We start from the raw sequence: 24,927 nt of genomic DNA, 5'->3' as shown, positions 1-24,927 counted from the left end.
GGCAACTTATACTCGTACTTATATTAAATTTGTGAAGTGAATTTATTAAAATTATCAAATAATCAGAAAATCAGTTATAAAATATATTTGTAGTTTAATTTAATTAGGCACATCTAACAGATAGACAGTGCCGTGTGGTTCCCGGTTGGCTCTGTCTACGCCTCAAGGGATATAGACGTGACCATATGTATGTATGAAGATAGACAGTAGCACACAAGGATATAAGAATTAATAAGGCGAAATCCATATAGGTAGGTACATGCACGCTTTTTTGTCTAGTACCTACCCGTCTAACGCGAATACTAGGTATTGCACCGATTTCGAATTTTGAATGGGGTCGAATCAGAACTTCGGCTCACTGCATTATTATTGTCACTGTCCCTTGGAGGTGTTTCACCACCACCACGTTTTCTCAAATTTTTAGGCTTTGGACGCTTAGTCCAACAGACTATATTAAAAGCACACAAATAATTGAAAACAAAAGCTTTTAGAATAGCAATTTAGAAGAATACAATAAGAATTCTCTCCTCCCCTAAGGGGCGAATACGTAGTATATTAGCCCTCTAGGGGAGGGATCACAGTGAATCAGTTTTTTTCGTTCAGTGGCGAGTTTTATCCTATCCTATGAGATGTAGGTATATATTATACGATGATAAAGATATTATGTCGTATACATATAAATTATAGTAAAAATTGTTACTTTCTAACCGTTGTTACATTGTATGGTACCTATAGAAATTTCAGGATAGAATCATGGCGTTCACCCTTTCCCAAAGGGGGGTAACCTTAACTTAAGGTCCTTAAGGAACCACGAAGTGTAAGTAAACGTAAAATTCAGTAATTACGAGATAGACACAACACACCATGCACTTAAAATAATAAAAAATGGCTTCAAGTTTTCCCGCCAAGTTTTGGGCGTCCACAGATTAATAGGTAGGTACGCCACGACAACATTATTCTTGAGGTCTCATGCGGTACTGCCAATATAATATGCAGCGAGCGAACCTCGCTGCCAACCAAAGAATACTATTAAAAGCTAACCGAATTTGTCACAAAACAAAATACGTCAAATCGTCAGTAGTACCAACATAAATTCAATAAAATAAAATACAGAATACTACCGCGCTCTATTAAAATGTATCATTTTATGGCAATATTTTGTAACAATGAGAAAAAAATGTTTTTTTTTTCGCGGCATCCCTTTTGTCATTCGTCAAAGAGCAAGCTACAGATAGTTTCGTGCTTGAATAATTTATTTTCGTTTTCTTTCTTGGTAATATTGGTAAGTACTTACTTATTTAAATTAAACATAACATGTTAATTCTCAGTGTGTATTTTGTGATGTTTACAATATGCATAAACAAACTATTAGCCGTTAATATACACGTGTCGGTCTTTTACCGTAATAATTGCTGTAGAATCGCGAAAAAGTGTAACGTTTAAAATAAATGGTGATGGCTGATCATAATGTGATTAAAATAAGAGAATAATATGTTGTCTTGCTAACGATTTTTTAAACGGTACGTAAATAATATGTATTTTTTCATTGGCGTACATACAGTGTTACATCCGATTGCCATTGTAGCTCTCTCGGGGTATTAATACAATACTAGCGAATGTCCGAATAATATTCAACCTATTTGACGTCGTATTATCCTAGTTCAGCCGCATTGCATCGCAATACCCTAATATTGGTTAGGCATACTGAAATTGATTGCATCAAAAAATTTTCTTAATATCAGCCTCTGATAGCTCTTCTCACAAATAGTTGTTAACCTTTTTGTGTCAGAGCTACGAGTCTTATTTGTGTACTTCACTACTAAATGAAAACAATACAAATAACAGGTATAAATATATTGATAATTCTGTTATATAGGGTTAAAGATGTCAAATAATGGACGGAAACGCGCGGCGCCTGCGTCGGGTCGTCCCACGAAGATCAGGAAGCCTCGCAAGCCAGTCTCGGAAGACGAGGACAGCAATGACTCAGTGGTATCTGAACAGCAGCAGGAGGCACCCCGGACGCCTTCCCCCCTCGGAGACGAGCCCACCATTAAATTACCAGAGGTACTTAATTTTTGTTTATAATTAATTCAATAACTATTCAAGTGGTTTAGGTAAATATTTTTTTCAGAACTTGTGTTAGACTTTTTTTTATTAGATGTGTTAAAATGGATTTGATTCTAGGAATAACCATGCAAGCTCTGGGTAAAAGCTAGTCTCTTAAATTGATGTCTTTTAAATAATTTCACATAGATACCTAAAAATTCAAATTAAAAATTTTTATTCATTATTATGGGGCTTTAACATAACTAAATAATTCTCATATCTTTTGATTTCACAACATTGGCAAACAAATTAAATAAAAATAAGTGCTACTTCCAATTTATCCGCTCTCTCCACATTTCTTTTCTAAGCTTGGATTTACAATTATCCAAACTTAGAAAAAAAATGTGGAAGAGAGAATGCATTGCTATGAGTACATGACTTCTTTACTCTCTCATCTGTTCATATGTGCCTCTATCTCACAATATAAATGTATGAATACTTATTATACCAATGACAACCCAATATAATGTTTCACTTAACTATTTGGTTTAATTCTTTGGGCTTCTCTTTTTCTCATAATTGTTTCTATTTGTTGAATAATCTAAACTTCTCTTCTTTTTTTACTTTGTCAGAAGACATGGTTAATCTATAGTAATATTATAAAGCTGAAGAGTTTGTTTGAACGTGTTAATCTAAGGAACTACTGTAATTGAATCAAGAATTGAGTTAAGTAGGGATCCTAAAAAACTAAGATTTAGAAGCCAATGCCTATCATCTTTCTATCATTATTTCAGGAGTTGCTGAAGACATTTTACAAGACCCCTGGGGTTTTAATGATTGCCGGTCTCGTCTCCTGGGATCTGGTGGCCAAACGCGAGAACAATCCAGCCAAACGAACGCACCCCAACCTTTACACCTTTCATAAGTTCACAGATCGCAGAGTGAGTATTTGCACATACAATGTGCATGCATACAATCAACCCTCATTCCCAGTGTGGTAGGCAGAGACTACATCATTCTGCTTGCCACTTTCCTTACACATTTCTTTCGCCTAATCTCTTTTCATATCAGCTCTTAATGCACGCTCGTCAGTTTCAGATACTCTTAAGACATCTTCAATGTTGCGTGCGAATATTTTTCGACCATACGTTAATCTCATGATTTACACATACGCATGTCTTTTTCCCTGACAGGGTAGACAGAGCCAACACAGTCACACAACTAGAATGCAGTGTTTAAATGCAAAGATTTATAGTATAAACTAACTGGTGGTCAGAGAAGCAGCTGGCTCACTCCATTTTATTTTTTCATCCCTTCTTATAAATGTGAAGGTAACTCTGTCAGTCTGTTGCACTTTCACGCCTATACCACTGAACCGATTTTGATTAAATTTGGTCCATAGTTAAAGTTGACCTTGTGGAAGAACATAAATCATATAATTTTAATTATGAAAAAAGTGGAAGAAGTCAAAGAGTTAGTAGATTGTCAGTGAACTTTAACAGCAAAGGAAGTTGCTGGCCATAGCACAATAAAATCAGAATTTCTACCATAAAATTAATGAGAGTGTTACCTCAAACAATTTATTTATTTATGATTTTACATACATAGGTAGATACGGTCACGTCTATATCCCTTGCGGGGTAGACAGAGCCAACAGTCTCGAAAAGACTGAATAGCCACGTTCAGCTACTTGGCTTATTGATAGAATTAAAATCCAAATAGTGACAGGTTGCTAGCCCATCGCCTTTTACGACATCCATGGGAGAGAGATGTAGTGGTCCTATTCTTTTTTGTATTGGTGGTGTTGTATTGTACTGGTGGGAATCACACGGCACATTTATGATTTTAGTAGATTCATAAGTATATTATCATAACTTCAAGTTATGTTGATGTAACTTTGTATATTTGTTTGATGTTATTAGATCTAAATCTATCAAATTTAAGCCTTCAATATTTCTACTATTTAGGAGAAATAATAAAAAATATTTTTTGTTTCATGTCAGTACCGCCTCATAGTAAGCGGATGCTCTGCAGGTCACTCGGTGCTGGTTTCAGAAGAAGGGGAAGCTTATACGTTCGGTAAGTTTTACAATTATCCTGTATCGTTTCTTAGATATAAACGTGAGTGCCGTGTGGTTCCTGGCACCAATACAAAAAAGAATAGGACCACTTCATCTCTTTCCCATGAATGTCGTAAAAGGCGACTAAGGGATAGGCTTATAATATTGCGATCCTTTTTTAGGCGATGGGCTAGCAACCTGTCACTATTTGGATCTCAATTCCATCATTATGCCGAGCAGCTGAATGTGGCCAATTCATTCAGTCTTTTCAAGACTGTTGGCTCTGTCTACCCCGTAAGGCATATAGACGTGACTTTATGTATGTATGTAATTATGTACGTATGTATGTATGTATATAAATGTGAATTGGATGGATCGTGATGAAATGTTGAATGAAACAAATGTTATTTATTATTATTTGGTGAACATGTTTATCAACATGATTTTATAAAGAGAATAGGTAACTCTGCTAGATTTTAGTTCTGTTCTCTGAAGAATTTGTTGTCGCAAAATCTCTTAATCCTAGGTAGAAAAAGACTAAAGGATTCAAAGGCCACATTTAGCTAAAAAGCATGATGGAATTGAGATAGGTATAGTGATACTTTTAATTAGCCTTTTGATAGAAATATGTACTTTCTTTTCATCTTTTTGTATTTAATTTTTTTTGTTAATCTTGCAATCAAGTTACCTTGTGGTTCACAGCACTTTAGAATCCTCTTGTAGGCGACGGATTGGGTGAGTTAGGATTTTACACGAACCTTTGAAGGTAAACCTTACCTTACTCGAATTGGCCTGAATATGCAGGTTATCTCACGATTTTTTTCCTCATCGTAATAGCATCGGTTAGTATTCAAACTAATGTACATAAGTTTGGAAAGAGTCATTGGTACTTGGCCTAGGTGCCATTCTGCGCATCACTCATTTTAACCTTACCGTTTCTTTTATTGTTGTAAGTAGGTATATCATGTGATAAATAAACATAGACATACATATGGTCACGTCTATATCCCTTGCGGGGTAGACAGAGCCAACAGTCTTGTAAAGACAGAATGGCCACGTTCAGCTATTTGGCTTAATGATAGAATTGAGATTCAAATAGGGACTAGCCCATCGCCTAAAATGAACCCCAAGTTTGTTAGCCTATCCCTTAGTCGCTTTTACGACATCCATGGGAAAGAGATGGAGTGGTCCTATTCTTTTTTGTATTGGTGCCGGGAGCCACACGGATGTGTTGTTGTGATGTGATAAAATAATAAATATTATACTTTCTTATAAAAACGAAGTCTTTCTAATGGAATCTAAGAAGCTCTGTAGCTATAGTGCGATTGTTTCTATTTTTTTTTATGTTTTTAAAAATCGAAATTGTTAAAAATTTATTATATGTATACTAGCTGTTGCCTGCGACTTGAACTGAATCTGTTGTACTTTACCAGAATGAATTGAACCCTACACGTTTTTCAAGCTTAAAGCCCAACCAAGCTCTGTCTACCCTGTAAGGGCTCTTCTGGCACATGAATCAGATGGTAGTCACTCCTACACTTGCTGAAATTTGACAAACAGATTTAAAATTCAAAATTAGAACAAAAAAAAATAAAAACTATGCAATGGGTTTGATACATTCTGAGCTGTAATAAAATTGTTTTAATTCGTAGCATGGAATTCTAAAGATTCCTAAAATTGCACTAGCGAAATCTAAATTACACTAAAGGCTGTTTTTGGTAAGGGATCTAATGAATATGTACATACATACATATATTCACGTTTATAACCCTGGCGGGGTAGACAGCCAACTCTCTTAAAAAGACTGATAGGATACATTCAGCTTTTTGGCTTAATGATATAATTGAGATTCAAATAGTGACACGTTGCTAGCCCATAGCCTAAAAGAAGAATCCGAAGTTTATAAGCCTATACCTTAGTCGCCTTTTACGACATCCGTGTATGGCGTGGCTAAATTCTCGCAGGCAAAACTGCGGTAAATTATAAATCAGAACAAAATATTGTGAATATACCCTCAATAGGTATTCTTGCTATAGGTTGGAGATTTTTGCAACACTGACGTGATAATACTAATACGCTGGACTTAATGTTCTTCACAAAATGACAATAGACACACAAATGGCCGCCGTATTGTTTTGACTAGGGATGTCATATTTTATATAAGAAACCTATTCAAGTCGATTGTTTTTAAGATGAATAATCTTTGTTTTGTTAATCTATAATCCTCTTAATGGTGATGTAAAAATATGGTCATATTTTTAACATATGCAGAAATATAGGTACTACATTATTTTTATCGATATTGTGATCCTATCTACAGACGTCACAATCCTAATACGCATCACTACTATTCGTTCCACAAACTCGCCGCTATCATCGCTAAAACACATACATACAATATAATCACGTCTATATCCAATGCGGGGAAGACAGAGCCAACAGTCTTGAAAAGACTTATAGGCCACGTTCTGCTGTTTGGTTTATTGATAGAATTGAGATTCAAGTAGTGACAGGTTGCAAGCCCATCGCCAATGAGAAGAATCCCAAGTTTATAAGCCTATCCCTTAGTCGCATTTAACGACATCCAGGGGAACGAGATGGCGTTGTCCTATTCTTATTTTTTATTGGTGCCGGAAATCACGCGGCGCGGTGATTTTTACATCGCCAATATGAAGTCTAGAAAACATATAGAGGTCAGTGAGTGACCGTCATCGCTGCGACGCGACGACGCGTGCTTTATTTACGAACGTTAATTTTCGTAATTTCAGTTTAGTTTAAAATTCAAATTTCGAATTTAACAGTTATCGAATGACACGTTTGAAACGCGCGTATATATACCACCTCCACCGCGCAAATTTCATTTATTCGCTACTTAACCGCCCACGCGCGTAGATCACATAGAATCCTGCGCATATTACGGATACAAAAGCTTAAACTGAAAGTTATTTGTCTTACAATTATTACAAATATGGCTTTGCTCGTCTCATCCTGCCATAGTGTTCCAAGGTAAGTTCAATTTGAACTTAATATTTCATTGGAAGCATTAATAGTCTTCCACCAGCTTTTTCTCAATTCGCATGACCATATTTGGTCGTATCTAAGAGTGTTTTAAACTGTCCTCGATTTAAATATAATTAGATATTTATTATGTTTATATTAGATCCCCATTAATAATTATTTCAATTGCAGACGCAAAATTTGAATTTATTGTAAAAATTTGCATCCTATGTACGTCTGGCAAGAAATTTGTGGTTGATTTTAGAACAAGTACAATTTATTGCAGGTTGCCCTAATTCTTAAATTATAATTATCCCATTAAAAAAAATTACCGTTAAATACGTAACACGTAATTTACTTATAAATCTTAATCTTACCCTCAATTTATTTTAAATACGTGTAAATTCTTTTGAAAATTACCTCGATATTTAACAAAGAAAAAATATACGGCTTTCCCACAAGGCAGTAAAATAATATACATAATACGCTTATTTATAATCTAAAACATTTTAATACTGGCCGTTAACAATGTCAAAAAAAAAGTAATTATTTAATACCCTACCAGACACGAGACGAGATAAATTTATTATGTTCTATTTTTAAATGATTTTCTAGCATTTTCGCGGAGATTCCCTCCCGTGGGAACTCTCTGAAAAAAAAAATTGCATCTTTGTGCCGTAGATTTCGTCAAAGTCGGCCCGGTAGCTTTAGTCTTTCTTTCTTTACAAACTAACTAATACCTAATGTACGCCCGCGGACCTACTGGCGAAAAATCTCGTTATTTCCGTTTATGCAGAAATATCAGGAATATACTTTTAAACTTAGAGTTAATATTAATACCGATTTAATTATTTTTTTTTACGCTTAAAATTAAATCGCTATATCTACCTGCTTGAATTTTATTTCACATAGCGCGACTGAAGTCACGGACGAAAGTTTCCGCTAATCTGTGCTTAGGTAAAATATACATGTGAGTTAATGCTAAATTTGCATTGCGAAATTTATTTTATGTTTTAAGTTGTATTTTTATTTCACTATTGGCTCTGTCTACCCCGCAAGGGATATAGACGTAGTTATATGTATGTATCGGCAACGTATTTGCTTTGAAATAAAACTTACAATTTTGGTTTCTTTTATTAAGTAGTCCATAGAAGATCAGGATAAATGTATTTTTATTAAAAGGTTTTTAAATTATCGAACTTCAGAATTACCCTTTTCACATTCAGTTATTCTTATAATCTACCCACATTCTGATTTTAAATAAGTAGGCCGTTTTTTTTTTGTTAAGTACCCTCATTTATTGAAATATTTCGACATGCATTCGCATCGTTAACTCGTGCGCATGACAATTGTTATTTATTTTTTTGCTTTTGCTTAAAAAGTTAAAAAAGTTTATGTGGAAACCATGCAATGTTTTTCATATTCATATTAAATTCACCATTAATGCAACATAAATAATGGGAACAACTAAGGTTTCAAAGGAAAACAAAATGGCGATATTTGCGAGTTGGGTGGAGTTAGTTCTATATCCCTTGCGGGGTAGACAAGACGCAACAGTCTTGAAGAGACTGGTAAGCCACGTTCAGCTATGATAGAATTAAGATTTAAATAATGACAGGTTGCTAGCACATCGCCTAAAATATAATTCACAAGTTTATAAGGCTATCCCTTAGTTGCCTCACAAAATTTCATGAGAATCGGTCAAGCCGTTTCGGAGGAGAACGGGTACGAACATTGTGACACGTGAATCACTACATAGTATAAAACAAAGTCGCTATTTTAGTCTGTTTGTCTGTATGCTTAAATCTTCAAAATTAAGCAACGGATTTTGATGCGGTTTTTTGTAACAGGTAGTGATTCAAGAGGAAGGTTTTTATGTATAATAACATTTATAATTTTGCACCCGTGCGAAGCCGGGGCGGGTCTCTAGTTTTATATATAAGATTAAACAAGTTCCTAGACCCAGCGGTTTGGGCCGTGTGTCGGATTTCAGTCCGTAACTTTGTAACGGAAGAGATGTATGTACATAAAAAAAAATTACCGATTGAATAAAGAAGGAGGTTCTCAATTTGACAATATTTTTATCAGGCCGCAACACCTGTGGACAGCTGGGCTTCGGAGACACCGTGACCAGGAACGTACCGGAACTTGTTCCAGCTCTGAAAGGGCTGAACATCATCCACGCGGCAGTCGGGAGGCACCATACTCTTTTTGTCACAGGTACGAGTACATTGCTACTTTTGGAGATTTAATATTAGGTTTCAATGCAAAGGTTGGGCGGAGGTCGGATGGGAGTCGCTTCGTGTAAATATCTGACTCAGACAATCCATGATCGTGGTTGTAAAGGCGCATCCTGGTGTCTCCAGTGTTTGGATAATTGTGAATTTGACGTTATTGAAGAAAACGCTACAGTGCGTTTTGTTACCGCTACGCTTCTTCTGCACTGACGCTTTGGAAGCGGCAGTAAACTTAGGATGTTGTGAAACCGAAAGGTATGACAATTATCAAATGACCTTTCAAATGTCCCATAATCTATACTAATATTATAAAACTGAAGAGTTTGTTTGTTTGAACGCGCTTATCTCAGAAAGAACTCGTTCTAATTGAAAAATTCTTTTTGCGTTGAATACGAGTAGACCAAATGGTCTACTCATCCGCCTTTGCTCAACATGTTCATAATGTATGTTTCTTCTACATATGTATTTTTTATGGGCAATAAAGATAATTTGTATTGTATTGTATTGTATTGTACTCATCAAGGAAGGCTTTAGGCTATTATAACATCACGCTGCAACTATAAGGAAAAAAAAAATAATGAAAAATGTGAAGAAAAAAAAAACGGGGAAAATTATTCATCATTGAAGCCCTTCAATGACGATGTACCTAGAAGTTACGGGAACAGCTAGTGTTTGATAAAAAAATTGTAATTTGAATAGTTATGAAGACATTATTAAAAACGGGGAATATTATTCATCATTGAAGCTCTTCAATGACGCCCAAAATAGCTATTCGACGCGGTAGAAGTTACGGAAACGCTAGTGATTGATAAAAAATTGTAATTTGAATAGTTATGAAGACATTATTACAAACGGGGAATATTATTCATCATTGAAGCTCTTCAATAACGCCCAAAATAACTATTCCACGCGGTAGAAGTTACGGCAACAGCTAGTGATTGATAAAAATTTGTAATTTGAATAGTTATGAAGACATTATTAAAAACGGGGAATATTATTCATCATTGAAGCTATTCAATAACGCCCAAAATAGCTATTCGACGCGGTAGAAGTTACGGGAACAGCTAGTGATTGCTAGCTAGTGATTAATAAAAATTTGTAATTTGATTAAATTAACATTGTTAATTTATTTTTCAGACACCGGCACAGTGTATGCATGCGGTGACAACAAAAGCGGCCAATGTGGCGTAGGCAACACCACCGCACAGATTCTAAAGCCGACCCGCATCCGTTACAGGTGATGATGATGAACCTTTATTTATTTATATATATACTGTGTGCCGTGTGGTTCCCGGAACCAGTACAAAAAAAAGAATAGAATAGATTGGAGTGGTCCACCATCTCGACGACCTCTGTGCCGCAGCGGTAAATACGCTTGTCTGTGACACCGGAGGTCCCGGGTTGGGTCTTGATTTTCGAGATTGTGGGCTCTGTCTACCCCGTAATGGATAAAGACGTGACTATTTATATATTGTACATATGTACGTTTTATTCTACAGTGGCGCCCCCATCGTGAAAGTGGGTTGCGGTGCGGAGTTCTCCATGATTCTGGACTGCAATGGTGCACTCCACTCTTTTGGTCTGCCGGAGTATGGACAACTGGGTAAGTATTGTGTGCTGATACTAGAAAGGAGTTTATAATGTATATATGTATAATGTCACTGAATGTTTTGGCATAATCAATCCTTGAATAAAAAAGATGTAAACTTCACTGCATGTTTATAATATCTAATAATAGGGAAGAAGTTATTACTACCAAAAAACTTCAATAAGTACTTTTATTTAAAAATCTTTTTTTATTTTTAATAGAAATATGTCATTTTGTCATATTTTGTTGTATTTTGTAATTGTCCATGACTTGTGCATTTGGAAGATATTGCCATGAAAAACTATATAACCAACAGCTTTGCCCGCGCGAATTTAGCGTCAACTACACGCGCGAATTTAGATGTTTTTTAGCGCCACCTACACCATTAATTATGATTAAGTATGAAAGAATACAGGATTTTCGCAAATCCCACGGAAACCAAAGTTTTTACCGGGATCAAAAGTACCCTATGTTCTTCTCCAGACTCTAAATTATATATATCTTAATTGCAATAGATTGGTTATGTGGATAACGCGGGGTAGACAGAGCCAACAGTCTTGAAAAGACTCATAGGCCACGTTCAGCTGTTTGGCTTAATGATAGAATTTAGATTTAAATAGTGACAGGATGCTAGCCCATCGCCTTAAATAATACCAAGTTTATAAGCCTATCCCTTAGTCGCTTTTAACGAGATTCACGGGAACGAGATGCAAGTGGTCCTATTCTTTTTTTTTTCTGTATTGGTGCCAGGAACCACACGGCACTAACTTCCAAGCAAACTAACTTCGGAATTCTATTACAAATAATAATAACATTGGTCGGTTTTAATTCTAATTTCAGGCCACAACACTGACGGCAAATACTTTGTGACCTCGACGAAGCTGTCTTACCACTTCGAGCTGGTCCCTAAGCATATAGCTCTGTTTTTCGAGAAGTCCAAAGACGGCCACGTGGCCCCCGTGAAAGATGTTGATATTGTGGATTTCTCGTGCGGGAACAATCATACGGTAAGTCTTATGCCTCCTGGCTTAAGTCCCGGTTGCATCCTCACCGCTCTGGAGAGGAGCCCGGGGTGTGCCTTTGACCGTGGATCCTGGATTGGGGGAGTCAGGTTTTTGCATGAAGCGACTCCCAGGTTTTTGCATGAAGCGACTCCCGTCTGACCTCCGCAACCTTTGCAGGGGTACCTGACCCGTATTGGATCATATGGTTACACATACAGTTGCTTGAATGTGCAGGTTTCCTCACGATATTTTCCCTCGCCGTAAGAGCATCGGTTAGTATTCAAACTAATGTTCATAACTCAAAAAATAATGATTGGTACATGACTAGAGGTGGGATTTGAACTTGTGCAAAAACGTGTTTTTATTGAATTTTATTTGAACGCGCTTATCTCAGGAACTACAGGTTCGAATTAATAAAAATCTTTTTGTATTGAATAGATCATTTATCGAGGAAGGCTTTTAGCTATACAACATCACGCTGCAACTATTAGGAGCAAAGAAATAATGGAAAATGTGAAAAAAATCGGGGAAAATTATTTACGTCTTGAGGGCTTCAATGATGCCCGAAACAACATATTCCACGCGGACGAAATCGCGGGCACAGCTAGTATAGATAAAATGTTTTATGTATCTAACTATAGGACCGATCCATCTCTCTCCCATGGATTATTATTATACACTTTAAACACACTAGCAGCTCATTAAGCTGATGCGTGTGAATTTTGATGCTTGGACATTGATGGATGTCGTAATATATTTTTTTTTTTTTACCTACAGGTCGCCATAGATTCGAAGAAGCGCGCTTACAGCTGGGGTTTCGGCGGTTTCGGCCGCCTCGGTCACGCCGAACAGAAGGACGAGTCTGTGCCTCGCCTCATCAAGTACTTTGACTCTCAGTCTCGCGGTGTGCGCTCGGTGCATTGCGGGGCAACTTACAGTCTCGCCGTCAACGAACTTGGTGAGTCATTTCTGGGTAATGATTAAATAGAATAGATTTATGTTGACGGCCTCTGTGGCGCAGCAGGGTAGTACGCACTGTCTGTGACACCGGAGGTCCCGGGTTCGAATCCCGGCCAGGGCATGATGAGGAAAGAACTTTCTCTGATTGGCCCGGGTCTTGGATGTTTATTTATATAAGTATTTATTATAAAATATAGTATCGCTGAGTTAGTATCTCGTAACACAAGTCTCGAACTTACTTCGAGGCTAACTCAATCTGTGTAATTTGTCTCGTAAAAAAAAAATTATTTATTTTCAAAATTGAATACATGGTAAGTATCACTAATTGACGTCACATCACTTAAATGTAATTAGAACTACTACCGCGCATGTGTAGAAGAAGCGCCGGAACAAAATACACTGCAGCATTTTCATCGGACGTCAATATACAAATATAGATCTCTTAAATTTAAATCGTGGACGAATGCACATTGTCTACATTAAAAAAACATTAGGTTTATATCTATTAAAAGAACTGCATTGAAGTTATTTGTGTAGTTCTAAAGATCTAAGCATACACACATACATACATAGGGACAGACTTGTATATCTTTATACGATGTAGTGATATGTAATTACATATATTGTTACAGGAGCCCTTTTCATGTTTGGTCAGACGAAGAGGACAGGGGAGGCGAACATGTATCCGAAACCAGTGCAAGACCTCACTGGTATGTATATTTCATACATAATCACGTCTATATCCCTTGTGGTGTAGACAGAGCCAACAGTCTTGAAAAGACTGATACGCCACGTTCAGCTATTGGGCTTTAAGATAAATAAAGACAAATATTTTATTTAGTAAACATATAAATATGTACATTTGAATTTTATTATTAAACCAAACAGCCGAACGTGGCTTAAGAGTTTTTTTCTAGATTGTTGGCTCTGTCTAATCCGCAAGGGATATAGACGTGACTATATGTATTCATATAGTCACGTCTATATCCCTTACGGCGTAGACAGAGCCAACAGTCTTGAAAAGACTGATACGCCACGTTCAGCTATTTGCTATATATAAATATGTACATTTGAATTTTATTATTAAACCAAACAGCTGAACGTGGCTTAAGTCTTTTCTAGATTAATGGCTCTGTCTGACCCGCAAGGGATATTTTAATATATCTAATTATCCTGTATTTAATTATATATATATATATATATATATATTGTGTCACCCAGGCTGGAACATACGCAGTGTGGGAACTAGTTACACGTCCATTGTAATAGCTGCAGACGACTCGCTGATAGCCTGGGGTGTCTCGCCGACCTATGGAGAACTGGTAATAATATTTAATTTTTACTTTTACACTATAAATATTTTATCTCATAAAATAAGTATATCAGGTAGGCGTAGGTCTTTCCACACGTAAAAAAAAGTGACGTGTGATATAAATGTCGTTTTTACTTTGAGGCCAACCTAATACATACCCACATAAAATCACGCCTCTTTCCCGGAGGAGTAGGCAGAGACTACCTCTTTCCACTTGCCACGATCTCTGCATACTTCCTTCGCTTCATCCCCATTCATAACTCTCTTCATGCAAGCTCGGCGGTTTCGGGTACTTTTGACCATTCCAACATCCATTTTGCCAACCTAATCGTTCGTTCTTTTATATAATCACGTTCTCATCATTTGCTTAGTAGAAAAAAAAAGTAGGCAAATATGAATGATATCACTTATTTGTTCAATTCAATCTTTCAGGGAACGGGTGAAATTAACAAATCCACCGCCCGCCCCAAAGAGGTGAGCCGTATGGACGGCCTGAACATAACCCAGGTGACCATGGGTTTCTCACACACCCTGCTGCTCTGCGACGACTCCTCGGAGGAGGTTAAGCAGAAGCTGACCACAATCCCCACCTTCAACCCTTAGATCAGTAAGTTTTCAAATGATTCGTGTTTGATTATTATCATAGAATAATTTGTACCTCGTCATATAACGGATCGTTTATTTAAATTATACATATATATATATATATATATATAAAATTATATATAAAACGTCTACTACCAACTTGCCGATGCGATGTCTCGCGACAATCGATTTGATATTGATAGTGGGATTTGAAAATTGTAATAATGATTGAAGATAAATGTTAAGGACGCATTTTAAAATTTGATTTAGTTTAGTTTTAAACGAAACAATAAATTGTCACAATGATGAAAGATCAATGTGAACTTACGATTAAATACTTTTTTTTTCACGAAACGCTTATTATATTAACGCAGAATGTGACTACAGCACTCAAAAACGAACGGAAAATGAAAGAGCCAAATAGCTGAACGTGGCCATTCAGTCTTTTCAAGACTGTTGGCTCTGTCTACCCCGCTAGGGACATAGACGTGACCATATGTATGTATGTAAATGAAACAGTAGTGCGTCAATCGTAGAATTCAGTATAAATATAAGTGTGGTCAGTACTGGTGACTAGTCCACCTAAACATTGTTTAAAATCAGCTTTAAAACTATGTACATGATAGTAACATTTATTTTGTGACACGACATTCTCATAGACCAATTTGTATGGTGTCACATTTGTGTGTCAATTCGGACACTAATTTATCAGTGTATTAATATAATTTTATTTTTAAGCTAACATAACGATGTTATGTTTAAGTTTTAGTTTAATTTAAAATATTAGATTTAGTTTTTTTTTTTTATTTGTTATACACTTTTGCAGAGTGAATTAAGACTTCAATCTGAAAATGCTGTGATTGTAAGAAATTACAATTTATCAACGAATGAGATAGGCAGAGAATATGTGTCCCCATACCTTTTATTATTCTCTATATTATATATTTTTAAAATATAAATACATTTTTACAGATATGTATGTAAAATACTGGCCAGGGCGTGATGTGAAAACATACTTATTCTGATTAATCTGTGTCTTGTATGTTTAATTGATATATGTATGTCTTTGTTATAAAGTATATTCGGGTTTAGTATCCCATGACCAGAGATCGGATATTCGGATGCATATTTACCTAAAGTTGGGGTGTTGGGTTAGTATGGAACGTACTTCTGTAAAAAAATGACGCGATATAATTCTGAAATCTCCCGGTAGGTAGGTAATTTTTTAATAATATGATCATCCATCACTTATGTTTATAAAGGTGTTTATCATACCTAATATACAATAAGTTTCAATTTCTTGTTTAATAAAATTTCCGGGATTCAAAATAATTCGAATCCCGTAAGCAAGAAGCCGCCTCCATACTTTCTTAGCCAAAATATTAGTTTAGGTAAATATGCATCCGATTATCCGATCTCTACCCACGAAACAAGTCAGGCACTTACATTGGGAGTAGCCCAATCTGTGTAATTTATCTCGCATAAATTATTATTTATTAACGGAGTGGATCACGACATGAACAAACGGACAATGCATTGACAAGACATTGTTTTTTTACATAAAAATTAATTATACACGGTCTCAAACCATATTAAAAAGCTATAAGAATAACGCTCACTAAAGCAAGACTTGAACCAGTGAAAAACTATAACAGGATAATGTAGAGTAGATAAATATTACCAGATTAAAGTAAAAATTGATTTAAACACGAATCAAAATAAATGATGCAAAAGACTGATACTAATATCATTATTTTCGCCTCTAAACAGAACTGCAATATCATGAGAAAATTAAAAATAAGCTTACTTTGCCTTACTGCTTATATGGCGTTCATGTATATAATCGGATTTGAACTTTATAAAAAAAACAATAGTATGACTGAGACTGTACAAGGCGAAAAATAATTTTATGATCAATAGAAGCGGTAATTTAAATCATTAAGACTCCATTATTTTAACGCAGGGTAGTTGTATTATTATGCACAGTTTCATTTTATAGTGCAGGGTGTTCCTGAAACTAGAATCTTTTCTTGGCTCAGCATAGATAATAAAATTAAAAAAATATTATAAAAGACATAACACTTTGAGATGTTTGAAAAACCTGTGTGTCATAATGATCATTTTAATTGTTCTTCTCAATTTTTTTTTATCTCAATTTAAATATTTTGAAAGGTGACATGCGCTTGCTTCATTGGTTATGTAGTAAAAATGTAGGGCTTTTAAAAAAGACTAATTTTAAATGCGTGACTAATAATAAGTATTTTAATACAATAATAGTCACAAGATGGATTAGTAGCAACAAGTCATAAACGCAAACTCGACAAATTCGCAATTCGTCATTCTTACAACGCGTCATTTTCGCAACCCATCATGCGAAACTATGCTATTGTATTTCTCTCATTTCTACAAACGCTATATTCCATTAACGTTATAAATCGTGATGACGAGTTGCGCACGCGTAACATGTTGCTAATCCAATCTGCTAAGTAATTTGAAAACCACAAATTATATTTACAAAAGGGAATGCTTAGATGGTTTGGTCATGTCAATAGGATGATACTATTTAGATAAGATTATACAGTCTTGGCCAAAAGTCTTAGACACCTCATAAATTTACACAATGCATGTTTACTATTGAAACAATTAATAAAATACTTATCTTTAATGTATTGTCAGGGTTATAAAACGTTACCTGGCACAGTAGGCGGCATATTTTGTGGTCATAAAAAACCCTGGTCACCAAAAACAAAAGATTTCGGTTTCTTGTAATCTCATCAGTCATTATATGACCAGTTGTGTTCTAGACTTCAACTAGTAAACAAGCTATCATTTCTGTTGAGCGACAAATTGACATCATATTAATTCTTAAATGCCCAAAATAGTAAAATTACTATTGGAAATCGAGTGAAAATTGAACTTTTACACGAACAAGGGGGATCCCAGAAAGAAATCGCCAAGTTGGTGAAATGTTCACGTTGCGCTGTACAGTCTGCCATCAAACGGTTTACCGAGACCGGTACCCACGACGACAAACCACGAGCAGGCTGAAAACGTGTGACTACGGAACGCGAAGATAGAAAATTGATTCGAGAGTCACTGAAAAATAGGAAAAAAACTTCATCCGAGCTTGCTGCTGCCTTGTCAGATGAAATCGGAGAGTCAATTAGTTCGCGAACCGACAGAAGAAGACTCGGGGAAGCAGGCCTAAAAGGGTGCAAAGCCAGGAAGAAGCCTTGGCTGTCAGAAGTGCCTAGAATGGGCTTTATTGGCTTATGACATGCTTGGGCTAATGTGGTGTAGTCTGATGAATCTCACTTTGAGATGAGTCAATTCTAGTAGTTTTTGTATAATTAAGAAAGTTTCCTTTTTAGTTCCACTCTAATATTTATTTATTATTTATTTAATTATTTTTATTTATTTATTTACTTTTCAAATTACAAATTATAATTAATTTCCTAATTGGTATAGTTTTTGTTGCTTGTGCCTAAGACATTTGGCCAAGGCTGTATGTGTCTGATATAACGAATCTTTACTGAAAACTGGTGCGAAGCCAATATGTAATCCGAGTAATGGGCGTCATTTGAGTGTGTAGTATGTATGAACTAGTTAATCAGCAAATTTACGAGTGCCGTGTGGTTTCCGGCACTTTTTAAAAGAATAGGACCACTCCATCTCTTTCCCGTGGATGTCGTAAGAGGCGACTAAGGGAATACAGGCACATTCATCTAGAGCAAGCTTCCATTCTGGTCAGGTAGCGGAGACAAACGTTGTGTATGCTAGCTAGGTTTTATACAGCCATAAACATATGAAACAGACAACTAGCAATCGCTCGTTCTCTTTAAACTTAGTTTTTAAAATCAAATTTATAAATTCAAAAGTACTTTTGAAAATGAAGGATATAAATATGGAAAAACATGTGAACTTTTTTTTTATTTTGTAACACCTGATGTAACCATGTTTTATGTGAATAAAAAATATATTATTAACATAGATAAAATTGCACTCATGTTAATAATGTCGTCGGCAATAACTGCCCAAGTTCAGAATAAACCAAGCAAGGTCACACCGACCACGGAAAACTATTCAGGTTTCCAAAAAAGCAACAACTATCTAGTTTAAAACAAAGCGAAAACTAGCCAGGTTCAAATTCTTGTGCTCTCAATGTGCAGTTGTTGTAAGAGTCACGCGGAATAGTCACAAGTTTCCGCGTGACTCGATGTAACCACAAGATGGATCTTACACAACTTAATAAAGTAACGACTTTCGTAAAAAAACATTTAATATCCAATGAGTTAGCTGAAACACATAGGCGAGTTTGGTCCAATGTTTAAGGAATTACTTCGTCGCGATGGATGAGAATAGCAACTCTTTGTAAAACGCAATCACGCCACGCATGCGCAACTTCGCATTGTCGCATATCGTCATGTTCGCAGTTCGTCATGAATTAACGAGCTATTACATTTTTCTCATTTAACAATTTTTTTTTGTGGGCTAAATTGGCCCACTGACATTATGAATGTCACATGTTGCGTCGCGTCTTGATGTCCGAACCGGTGAATAAATTTGAATGAAAATTAGACTGTGAACAATTTGGAAGGGAAACTGGGTCTGCAATCAAATCATATAATATTTTATTCATCATTGGTCTTTTTGTCTTATTTAACAATAACACGCATCGTTTTATATTTATTTTAATAAAACAGGACATTACACCTCGCATAAGACAAGACAAAAACACCAATGACAGATAAAATATTTTTGCATTCGAAGACATTTTCTCCTTGTGTGGCTAGATTTCACACGAATCTGTTCGTCGTTTTGTACTTCGACACGTGATAAAATCACACGTGTCATTTCGAATTTTAGTGAGCCAATTGTATCCCATGATGAAGAAAGTTGTGAAATGATAGAAATATAATTGTTCAGTTTTGCATGGCTAGTTGCGAAAATGACCAAATGCGAAAATGACGAGTTGCTACTAATCATTCGCGATTAGTCCAATTTCGGGATTGGTTTAAAAGGGGCCCTTATTAATTTTGATCTTAAACTTGACTCGCTGATGTTATGGTCGCAAGATATCCTACCTAATACTTTGTTCCCGAGCCGAATACGATAAAACCAAACCAAATCTTCGGTTTTAGTAAGGTACGTTAGCTTAGCCACAACTTAAGCGAGCCGCTCGAGTTTAAGGCGTAAATAAATAATGGCCGTTTTTGACCAATCGCGACCCGGATTGATCGCGGTTGACCGATGGCGGTGTTAAGATCTAATTGGACCAAATGCGATTTATCAGCGTATCAGAGCAACGTCAAAAATCGTTACATTACTAATATAATAACACCAGAAGTCGCGGGTTCACATTGTTGAGCCTGTCGTGTTTATCTGCAGAAACGCTTTAACTCAAATCTGTGTAATCTGTCCCGTATATATTTATTTGCAATACTTAAGATATTTAGTAGCGAGTCAATACAGTCGTGTTTATCTGCAGAAACGCTTTAACTCAGTCTGTGTATTATGTCCCGTAAATATTTATTTACAATACTAAAGTAAAGTTATTTAGTAGCGAGTCAAGACGGGTCAACATGATTCGGCTCGTATAACCGGAAGGTTGAGGTAGGGGTAGGATACGTCCCACCCCCCCCATTATTGACCTAGGAATGGCATATAAAATTTCTACGACACCTAGATTAATATAATATATTTATAATTAATCACATTATATATTATATATATGATATGTATCAGCGTGATATGTGTGGTACACATGTTCCTGGTACTTATACACAGCTGACAATACGTTCAGCTTAATAGTTTGACAATGAATTTGAGATTCAGATAGTGGCAGGTTACTAGCCCATCTCCTAAGCGGAGAATGCCTAGTTCATTAGCCTTTCCCATGACAGATTTTTTCAAACTACAAACGCACATTACGTATTTTCTCAGCTACAGATAAGCATGGAAGCCTGCACTCGGTGAATATATTTTTAATTTTCTTTTTAAATTTCTAGACGATTCTCCAAAAAGTTAAAACAGACTAGGAATTATTAGTTAGTTGTACTGATTCCCTACTCGGTTTCGGGAAAAAAGCGGACTGTTTTAAAAGCTTATTGCTGGTTTATCGGAAATCCGTGAGAATAGAGGGACTCCTGTCGCCTCAAGTTGGGCGAGTGTTGCGTTTGCAGCCCGAAGGCGGACCTGCGCATGCGCTCGTCCTGCGCCTCTCGCGACGTACGCGCAGTGACGAAAATATTTGAAATCGATGTTGATCGATTTCAAATAAATCCCACATCTTTTCAATCTGCCATTTTGACAGACAACCAAATGTTGCCAGTTAAAATATGCAAAAATATCACAAAAATATACTTTTTAAGATTTCCACATGAATCTTTCTCATATGAACGATACATACATTCATTCAATCTAAATATCTACGTAGCCGAGTTGAAAATCACCGTTCCCACACGGCCAAATTATGTTTGTCAAAAGTCTCGTATAAAATCAAAAGTCTCATATAAAAATTTACTTATCAGTTCATATCGTATCTGCAATCTAAAAGTTCGCTCGCTCGCTCGCTCAATATATTGAAGTTAAGCGCAAGTCACCACTAATTTAGTATAAGAATTTGTATGTACTGTAGTAGGTACCTCTATAATTACCTAACACGAAATCTTATGCCTTTGACCATGTTTCCTGGATAGGACGAGTCAGGTTTTTACACGAAGCGACTCCTATCTGAACTTCGCAACCTTGGCAGGTAAACATAACCCATATTGGATCCATGGTTACAAACATCCAGTTGCCTGAATGGCAGTTTTGCCTTGCGATGTTTTCCCTCACCGTAAGAGGTAGAACCCGAATTAACCCACCAATGTAAATCATCCAAAATTGTACTTTTTGTGTCACAGATTTCTTCAAAGTCCATTTGTGTACCTAGGTCATATCATATCGTTCGGGTGGATTATTTAAGTGAACTGAATTCATTTTGGAATAGTTCACGACATTGATATATATGATATATATATATATAATAATTTTTTTTTTCTATTTTGTAATAAATATTTCATTATCCTAACGAGTGACTCGCTTGTATGCTGATGTCATTTTCAAAAGATCCCTTAACAGATCTACCTATAACTGAATATTTTTTACATCTATATGTGTAGGTGGCTCGGGGACAGTTATAGGTAGGTTTGTTAGGTCATTAGGGCGTGCATCCTCAGGATTATTTGTAACTTATTAGTATATAATAGTTTGTCGAATTAATGACTTTAAAATTTAACTTTGTACGCCCAAATGATATATATCGCCTAGTTGCACAAAGTGTTATAAAGTTGAAGAACATTTTTAATTAAAAGTTTATTAATACTACCGTACATAGACTACAGAAGAATGGATAGTTTTGCTAAACATATCTGGTAGGAAATGTGAAAAAATAAATTATTATTTTAGAGAGAATTTTTGTGAGGTCAAATATCGGGTGTAATTTAAAAAAAAAACAAGAATTTAAGATTGAGTTAGTGCAAGTAAGAAAAGCATTGTTAAGGAGAAACGGAGGATTAAGAAATTCCAAGGGCCAAAATCGACTGATAAATGTAAATGTGATACCAACCCAGCGGTGTATGTTTGAAGAACGTTCAATGTGAAAATTTAAAAATCGTGTACAAAAAAGTGTTTTTATTTTGTGTATGTATAATATGAAATCGGTTAATTTACACACCGTACATTGTCGTGTACAAATTAAGACGATACCTTAATATGTTTTCAATCATTTATTCCCTTAAACCGATTAAATGGGAATTATGTGAAATCTTAATTTAGCTTTGTTGGTGCTGAGCCCCTCATAACAATTTAAGTAAAGAGGTAGTTGAGATTTAGTTAAGGATAAACTTTTTTACAAGTACGTTTGTTGTATTTTTTAAATGATACATTAAATTATTACACTCTGTTTAAGCGAGGTGAGCTTAGCAACTTTAAAACGTTATAGATTAATTAGTAATGTAATTAATTATTATGATATAAGTACTTAATTATGTCGTAAAATTAATCTAAATCGTCCTTATCGTACCTTAGCGTGGTTCGATGTATTAGTATACGATTTTAGCAAATAGATTTTTTTTTATAGATAAATACATTACTTTTAGTTTTCCATTATAATAATTACAAATGCATGTGTAATTTTAATTATATGGTTAATCATTATGTATAAGTTTGTGTACTTAGTGTAATTTAAGTTAGTTCAATTATTCATGATTATTTTAAGGACACGCTATGCTAGTTTAGATAATGTTAAATTTATTACGAAAAATGAATGGTTTTTCTTATTATGTAAAACCTAGTGGTGTATTTTTAATAAAATTTAAACGATTTTAATTCTTATTGTGGCCATCAATGAGGAGCCCAGAATTGTGTACAAAATGCTTTTTATTTTCTTAACGTTTAATTTACTTCATATTTTTTCCAATTGTTTCCAGTCGTCTACCATTGAAACTGAATCTTTAGTAATAATGTAAAATGTTTAGCTTTTTTGGTGCTGAGCTCAATATTTTGGGCACAGAGCAAAGAGCGCTCGGCCAGTGCGGCGTTCCGGCCTCTGTGGTGGAAAAGTAACAGGGTGTAATAATTTTAGTTAAGTCTTAGTTAATGATAACATTTTATCACTATTTTTTATCTCTCTCGCTTGCTTTTTTTAAATATTAAACTGTATCACACTGTTCAAGCGAGCATATATATGTAATTTAGACTTCAGTAATTAGTAATCTAATTAGTTATTATGATAAAGATACTAATTTGGCTAAGTTGGTGCGATGTATTTCTATACAATTTTAGCAAATAGTTTTTTTTTATAGATATATACATTTCATTTCCCATTGTAATAATTACAAATGCATGTGTTACGTTAATTATTTAATCATGTCCGCTTGCTGACTGCGATATGGTAAATCATCATGTATAATTTTATGGACTTAGTATTTTTTAAGTTGATCAATTATTCATTTGGCAACTTTGAGATGCGATGCTAGTTTACATAATACTAAATTTATTACGCAAACTGAAAGGTTATTATTATGTGAACTGTAATCGAGAATATTATTACCCGTTTTTATATTTCTGCTCTTCTTCCACCTGCTTTTAGTCCTGGTTGCATCCTCACCACTCTGGAAAAAGAGCCCTCACCGTAAGAAATATTAAAAAAAGTACCAAAAGAGTATTCAAACGCTCTTGTTATATTTCTCAATAAACCCCATTATTTTTAAGTTGAAAAGGAATATAATGGCAGTTTTATATTCCGACCAAACATTTTTTTTTAATGAAAAAAAAATTTTTTTATAATGCTGACCAGTACCAATTTTATTTTTAATTAAAAAAGAATATATACATATTCTATTTAATATTTTGAACTATCAAAAGATGACATCGACGATAGTGAATTGGCCTGTTGAACCTCAACACGTGTCTCGATTGTTGCCAATGGGTAAATAGCTTTAGTTAATACGCTTATAATACATAATTTACATTGGCTTAAACATGTATGTACTTGGAAATGTAGCCCACCAAAATGATATCATCAATGTGTATATCAATTGGCGGCATCGTGTAATGATGAAATTTGAAATTCACTTTCAGTTGTGATGATGGGCCGAAATTTCGCAATCGTACCTAAATTTTTTTGAAGAATCTTTAGTTTTTCTTTTTCTCGCTTTGTAAGAATATGTCTTTGGGCCAGATCCTTAAATGAAAGTGAATTATTCAGCTAGATTTAAGTATACATTCCCTGCGGTGGCTTCGTCTGACTGATAACGATTCCACGTCCAGCCACCTAGTATGTAAGTGTAGCAAGTATCAGAGGACTCCAATCTCTTCGGCTAAAAGGGACACTGATAATGTCATAATAAAAATGATCCCTGCCAACGACTACGTTTGTCATTTTTTTATTAAATAAACTTTTTCTTTTCAATTTAATGTGTGTGTTTTATTTCCTAAATAACACTCAATTTTGTAAAACTAAAATGCACTTTATTAATGCTTTGTTGAATAAATGCTTTGCTGAATAAGTTAATTTGTACTTGCATACTCATATAACAAGGGATTGTATTTTTATTGATATTAACATTAAATAAATAAGATTTTTTTTGGA

General features: G+C 35.2%; 1 protein-coding gene across 1 annotated transcript; it reads left to right on the top strand.

Moving 5' to 3' along the window:
• Positions 1-1,204: 1,204 nt before the first annotated feature.
• LOC106136717 (protein RCC2 homolog) lies at positions 1,205-24,706 on the top strand. Its single transcript, XM_060953549.1, has 12 exons — positions 1,205-1,282; positions 1,877-2,067; positions 2,844-2,990; positions 4,053-4,128; positions 9,195-9,326; positions 10,481-10,580; positions 10,843-10,946; positions 11,772-11,938; positions 12,713-12,893; positions 13,528-13,605; positions 14,117-14,217; positions 14,640-24,706. The coding sequence occupies exons 2-12, from the start codon at positions 1,885-1,887 to the stop codon at positions 14,808-14,810; spliced, it is 1,440 nt and encodes a 479-aa protein (XP_060809532.1). The 5' UTR covers positions 1,205-1,282; positions 1,877-1,884; the 3' UTR covers positions 14,811-24,706.
• The last annotated feature ends 221 nt before the right edge of the window (positions 24,707-24,927 follow it).

Source organism: Amyelois transitella, chromosome Z (assembly GCF_032362555.1).
Source record: "Amyelois transitella isolate CPQ chromosome Z, ilAmyTran1.1, whole genome shotgun sequence".
NCBI lineage: Eukaryota > Metazoa > Arthropoda > Insecta > Lepidoptera > Pyralidae > Amyelois > Amyelois transitella.
Note: the sequence above shows the minus strand (reverse complement) of the source record. Positions and strands in the feature narration are given on the sequence as shown.